General features: G+C 45.7%; 1 protein-coding gene across 1 annotated transcript; it reads left to right on the forward strand.

The window, feature by feature from the left end:
* The first annotated feature begins 213 nt into the window (after positions 1–213).
* Positions 214–5,798, forward strand: LOC119312098 (peroxisomal (S)-2-hydroxy-acid oxidase GLO1). The gene is made up of 9 exons (XM_037587833.1): positions 214–363; positions 970–1,148; positions 3,598–3,722; positions 3,976–4,022; positions 4,236–4,313; positions 4,448–4,639; positions 4,721–4,853; positions 4,955–5,160; positions 5,249–5,798. Exons 2-9 carry the CDS (start codon positions 1,006–1,008, stop codon positions 5,435–5,437), a joined length of 1,113 nt encoding a protein of 370 aa, XP_037443730.1. The 5' UTR covers positions 214–363; positions 970–1,005; the 3' UTR covers positions 5,438–5,798.
* Positions 5,799–6,397: the final 599 nt, after the last annotated feature.

A 6,397-nucleotide genomic window follows, 5' to 3' on the forward strand; every position in this document is an offset into this window, starting at 1 on the left:
TTTAATTTCTTACAATTTTCCAAGACAAGGCCCGGGAGGAGATAATCTGCTGCAATGGAACACACAAAATAAAGAAAATGAGCCCCTTTTATTGTGTTTCTCCTGACTTGGGTGATGCTGATGTCAAGTGGATGAGGAAGCAGTGTAGGAGGAGCCACCCTTCATCCCAACCTCCAATAGCTCATCCGTAACCTCCACCCATTCCTTTCTCCCTCAACTATCTCCACGTCTCCTTGCAATCTTTGTCTCCATGCGCAGCTGAAGCCTCCCCCTATCTGCTATCTCCTGGCCACTATATATCACTTGCGCTCCCCACCACTCCCTCCCGTTCGTGCTCCCTTCTCGCCCGCGTCCTCCTCTAAGGTAAAGCGCAATCCATTCCATCCATGTTCTTCGTTCAGCCGCTTCGTGCGCCGCAGTTTCTTCTCGAGCTCGGTCTGCCTGTGGTTCTGTTCAAAGAGTATGAGGATCGAGGAGTGTCTTTGTAGCTTTGCCTTTGTCTTCCATCTCTTTGTTGATCCTCTGTGGGAGCAGTGAGGATTTTGTGTTTGTTTCTTCTTTACTTTGCGCTTGCCGATGCTCCAAAGTTCCATTGCTAGCTTCACCATGTTCCTTTATCATTTCTGCCAAAATGAATCGCGCGGCTGCCTGTTTCGCTGTTTTCTCCTAGGAAATTGTTCGTCGGTCTTGCTTTCTGCTGAAAGAGCAGTATGTATATCTTTTATGCAGAAACAAAATGGGCATCTGCATGCACTCTGCAAGAAAGGTGTCCCTTTTTGTTTCTCCAGCCATGGAACCTGCCATCATACTAGTATTTTTTAGGAGTAGCTTGATCGGCTTGTTCCTTTAAAGGAAAGGTCGTTCATACTTTCATCTTCCCAAGTTTTTTGCATGTAAACGACGGCCGTTTTGGAGGAAGATCTAACTCTACCGTCTAACACGCTCGTCCTGTTCTGTTCTTGGTTGCAGAGTGGTGAGGGGTTCGTCGCTGCTAGCCAGGCAATCATGGGGGAGACGGTCACCAATGTATCGGAGTACCAGGCCATCGCGAAGCAGAAGCTTCCCAAGATGGCCTACGACTACTATGCATCCGGGGCGGAGGACGAGTGGACCCTCAAGGAGAACAGGGAGGCATTCTCCAGGATCCTGTAAGCCAAATAATTTTAGTTTGTTCATTTAACCTGGTTTATTGACTGTATACTTTACTAGACATGCATGTGTGGGTCGAACGAGCTCTGGGACGTTTGAGTTCCAAACCAGATTATCATAATTGTTTAGCGCACCGATCCCGAAAATAGTGGTCATCAGATTAAACCTGATCATAAGTACTCCCTCCGTAAAGAAATATAAGAGCATTTAGATCACTACTTTAGCAATCTAAACGCTCTTATATTTATTTACAGAGGGAGTATTATATTGCCCTTTGAATTGTAAATTGCTTCAAGGAGTTTTATCACTTTTTTGACAAACCATGCATACAGATCTATTGAAATGTACAAAACCATTCCACACTTTCATGAATTATTGTAAATAGTTCAAAAATATGGAGACAGGGAGAAGCCTACAACATGGTGTGGTTGGCACTTGTACTTAGTCTTGTGTTTGAGGCCATTTTATTATCTGGGTCTGTGTACATACTAGCAACGGTTATAATGTCGATATGATTCTCCAAGCGGGTCATCCTTTTTTATTCACTTAAACAGAAGCACCATTTTCCTTTTTCGATGATACTAGAATTTGAAACAACATTTTCATTGATAAATAACACCTTTTTATGACAAAAAAATATAGACAACAATTACAGTTGAGTTGTCTCTTATGTGCGCAAGAATCATTCTTCTCATAGCTACTACACAACTTTGTTTTGCGGGGAGTTACTATACACTTGTTGCTAGCAAAAGTTCCAATATATTGTCTAATTTCCATGAAGCCTTTCAATAGAAGTTGCCAGAATTGTGTAAACGTCAACACAAACTTTTGTAGGCATTGGGTCCACATTCAAGAATCATGGTCACCTCTAGCATCTAATACATAGAACCCTTCCATCCTAACCCTATGTCTAACTCCTCCTCTGCCATCCCAACAATGACACACTTTGGGAACACCCTCTTCCTCCTAATTCGGCTACCACTAGCATTGATCTTCCTATATCCAACATGAAATTAGGAATTCCTTCACTAGCTTAGCACTAATCACTACTCATTTATTGAAGATGACCCCATTTTCATGGACATGACCCCATCAAATAATTTTTCTAGCTTCGTCGCTGCACCTCAACATAGAGTTTTCCCACCACTCTGGCTGTCTATTCCCGTTCATTAATGCATGGCAGTGCTTACTATAGGTTCTTTGAGTAGGTGAAACACAAAAAACGCGCTTCGATATTTTTAATACAAATGTGTCTTCCATGACTACTCAAGTGAAAGCAATAGTTGTTTCCTTGTGTGACACCCTATGACAGACGCCATTAGCTCGTTGGGTATAAATTATATTCCGACAGAACAATTTAGAGAAAAACAAGAAGACTACAGTACTCTCCATAGTTAGCATAAAAATAATTATGTATCCAAGCCGAGTTAAAAAGATATATTTATCTATCTATTTATATCAAACTTTTTTACTCTTACATAACTCGGTTGGTTGTTAATATTATGTTATTTTATTAGTACATTATTTGATAATTATAAATAAAACTAAAATTTTAGTATAACTAGCAAGATTACCAACAACAAAAATGCTCCTTTTTCGAGTTACAAATACAATTCAAGTATTCACCATTAGAAATGGTTCTTGTGCTATATTAAAACAATATTTTGTTACAACATATGTTTGTATTATTTAGTTTATGGTGTTTTAAAATAATATTTTGTTACAATGGGTTTCTCCATTAAGCAAAGAGCAAACAAATACTTTTATATATTCCACCGATTTACCTATGCCCTCTTGATGTATCGCAATGTGTTTGTATATGTATCATTAAATATCTATTGCACTTGCTAGAGCGTCTTTTGAAAATATGGGTTTAGCAAATAACTTGAGATGTTTTGAGTTCAAGACTATGAATTTCGGTGCAACTAAACAACATTTCTGAAGTGCATGAAGTGTCAACTGGTAGATGTCATTTCCTTAAAAGTCAATAGGGTGTACTCAAGGTACGAGAATCCCTTTTTGTCTCTCGCCTTAGCTCGCCAATTTGAAAAATGGCCTCTAGTTTGCGAAGAATTTACCTCGACCACTGTACCCCGCGTGCCAATTTGATCCCGAGCCCACACAGTAGTTCTCTCCTCCCTCTCGACCCTCTTTCCCGTACAAGAAGTGGCTACAGTTTCACCTCGACCATTTTCATTGTCGCCTACGTATCTACCAATATCGTAGGATAACACATTGTTTCGTAAGGGGGGCGGTAGTATATTACTTGATCAACAAGAATCAGTTTATGTATTAATGGGAGATACAATTTGCAAAAAAAAAAAAAAAAGGTTTGCAAACACTGAACTCGTTAGGTAGCTGGATATTTTGTGGTTTGTTTTTATCAAGGGTCCTCAATCTAACAAAATTTTTGAAAGAATCAATCTAACAAAATTCATGTGTGACCAGGTTTCGCCCTCGCATACTGATCGACGTGTCGACCATCGACATGACCACATCTGTCCTGGGAATGAAGATATCCATGCCCATCATGATTTCCCCCACCGCCTTTCAGAAGATGGCTCACCCGGAAGGTACTTGGTTACTCAACTCCAGCACTCTGTCCTCGTGTTTCCTTTGCGATTAGCTGGTTTCCTTAGACTGGAATTATGCATCTAGCCCAAATAATATTACCACATTCAACAAGAAACATCAGCTTCATACACTGATACTGCAGTGAACCATACTGATACACTAACTAGATAGTGAATAATCGTGAAACCAACACATGTATATGTCTTATGTTTCTCGAGCTAACCGAGACCCCTTGTGTATTGATTACTTCAGGAGAGTACGCAACAGCACGGGCGGCGTCAGCAGCAGGAACTGTGATGGTATGCTCCTGTCAGTCCAACCAATTCATGCCACGCCCATATACTCCCCGTTCCGATTTACTCGTCGTGGTTTTAGTTCAAAACTAAAACCACGACGAGTAATAGTTCAAAACTAAAACCACGACGAGTAAATCGGAACGAAGGGAGTATGTGCGTGCACGCGCGCGTGTGATTCTGAACTGACAGACACCTCCGTCTCTGGTTTTCTATCAGACGCTGTCATCGTGGGCTACATCCAGCGTGGAGGAGGTCGCCTCGACTGGGCCGGGGATTCGCTTCTTCCAGCTCTACGTAAGCACCACATTCATCCATCTCACTAGCTGTGCTCGTGTCAGACAGATCGATGCATGGCATGGGTATCTGAAGTTAATCATGTTCTGTTGCCTGCGATGCGCCATGGGCGACGACGGGTGTTTGATTTGCAGGTGTACAAGGACAGGAAGGTGGTGGAGCAGCTGGTGAGGAGGGCGGAGAAGGCCGGGTTCAAGGCCATCGCGCTTACCGTCGACACCCCGCGCCTCGGCCGCCGCGAGGCCGACATCAAGAACAGGTTCGTGCTGCCGCCGGGCCTCACGCTCAAGAACTTCGAGGGCCTCAACCTCGGCACCATGGACCAGGTCAGTTCACCCGCCGTCATTCCTCCCTCCGTTCCTCGCCTTAACGAAATCGACGTTGCTTACCATCTCGATCGGTTGCAGGCCAATGATTCCGGGCTGGCGTCGTACGTCGCCGGCCAAATCGACCGCACCCTGAGCTGGAAGGACGTCAAGTGGCTGCAGAGCATCACCACCATGCCCATCCTCGTCAAGGGAGTCATCACCGCGGAGGACGGTAACCCATCTCGCCGTCTTCTTCTTAGCTTTGATTTGAGAGCCACGGACGCAGAGATAGGCTGACATCGTCGGTTTCCGTGGACACCCGCGCGCGCGCAGCTCGGCTGGCCGTCCACTCCGGCGCGGCGGGCATCATCGTGTCCAACCACGGCGCCCGCCAGCTCGACTACGTGCCGGCCACCATCAGCGCCCTCGAGGAGGTCGTCACGGCCGCCCAGGGGCGCATCCCGGTGTACCTCGACGGAGGCGTCCGCCGCGGCACCGACGTGTTCAAGGCGCTCGCCCTCGGCGCCTCCGGCGTCTTCGTAAGCCATCCATCCATCCTTCACCAGCCACTATATCGCTTCTGTCAATATGACACTGAATCATCACTTGTAAATACTTTGCTTGCAGATCGGGCGGCCGGTGGTGTTCGCGCTGGCGGCGGAGGGCGAGGCCGGCGTGCGGAACGTGCTGCGCATGATGCGGGAGGAGTTCGAGCTCACCATGGCGCTCGGCGGGTGCACCAAGCTCAGCGACATCACCCGCAACCACATCTTCACCGAGGGCGACCGCCTCGGGCGCCCCCTGCCGAGGATGTGAGCAAGAGCCAACGGCATACGAACGCGCCCATCGCCGACCATCGCCGTCTCGACGCATGGCCGGGCATGCATGCTAGCCACGTATCCACTGCAACGCACGCAATAATTACCGCGAACTCTATAGCTACGACATCGTCAGCGCCAAGATGCTAGCCGTGTGTGTCCGGCCGGGGACGGTGAGCCGTAGTAGATAAATTTTGCGTACTGTCGACCGGCACGTCTCGCCATTTGACCGTATTTCACACCGACTACACCATATTGTATTTCCATATCCTATTGGGTCCGCACATGTACACTCATCGATTCTGTATTTATCATAACACATTGTCATCGAGTAAAGCTTATCTGGATACGGGTGTGAACTGGAAAGGGTACGTCGAGACAATGTGCAAGCTCTACAATGTGGGCATCCTATAGAGAAATTGTGACGGTCGGCAGCCTAACTTTCGGCCGGCCACGTCCCCACCGCGCGATTTACTCTGCCCCGGCCGTTCAATCTGAATCCACCCCTCTTCCACCTCCGCAAACCTCTTTTTACCGGAGCCGGGAGCTACTGGTGGTTCCACAGCCAATAGAGCCTTGCCACCTCAAAAGTTGTACTAAGTTGTATCTTTGTATTTCACTGTTTTCTTCATTTAAGCCACCGTATTTCATCAGCTTGGGGCCATCATGTGATTTGACCAGCTGGCCCCACCCACGTGATATCATCCACGCCCCTCACTTTACACAGCCGCCTGCCCCAAGTCTCTCTTCACACACATACATAAGTATATACTCCATTTTTTTCAAAGGTTCAACCTTTCTCACTTTAATTTGATTTGGAATCTTTTAAATTAATATTTGAAATTAAAAACTTATAAAACTTCGCTCACTTACAAGAAACTACTTTTAATAATTTTCAGATCCGTTCATTTCAAATAACAGAGTGAGACAATATAATTTTAATTTCTTTAAAAGATGA

Source organism: Triticum dicoccoides, chromosome 5B (assembly GCF_002162155.2).
Source record: "Triticum dicoccoides isolate Atlit2015 ecotype Zavitan chromosome 5B, WEW_v2.0, whole genome shotgun sequence".
NCBI lineage: Eukaryota > Viridiplantae > Streptophyta > Magnoliopsida > Poales > Poaceae > Triticum > Triticum dicoccoides.

Coding starts and splice junctions, on each gene's coding strand:
- LOC119312098 (XM_037587833.1), top strand. CDS start 1,006: ATGGGGGAGACGGTCACCAATGTATCGGAGTACCAGGCCATCGCGAAG. Junction 4,023..4,235: donor CAGCAGCAGGAACTGTGATG/GTATGCTCCTGT, acceptor GTTTTCTATCAG/ACGCTGTCATCGTGGGCTAC. Junction 4,314..4,447: donor TTCGCTTCTTCCAGCTCTAC/GTAAGCACCACA, acceptor TTTGATTTGCAG/GTGTACAAGGACAGGAAGGT.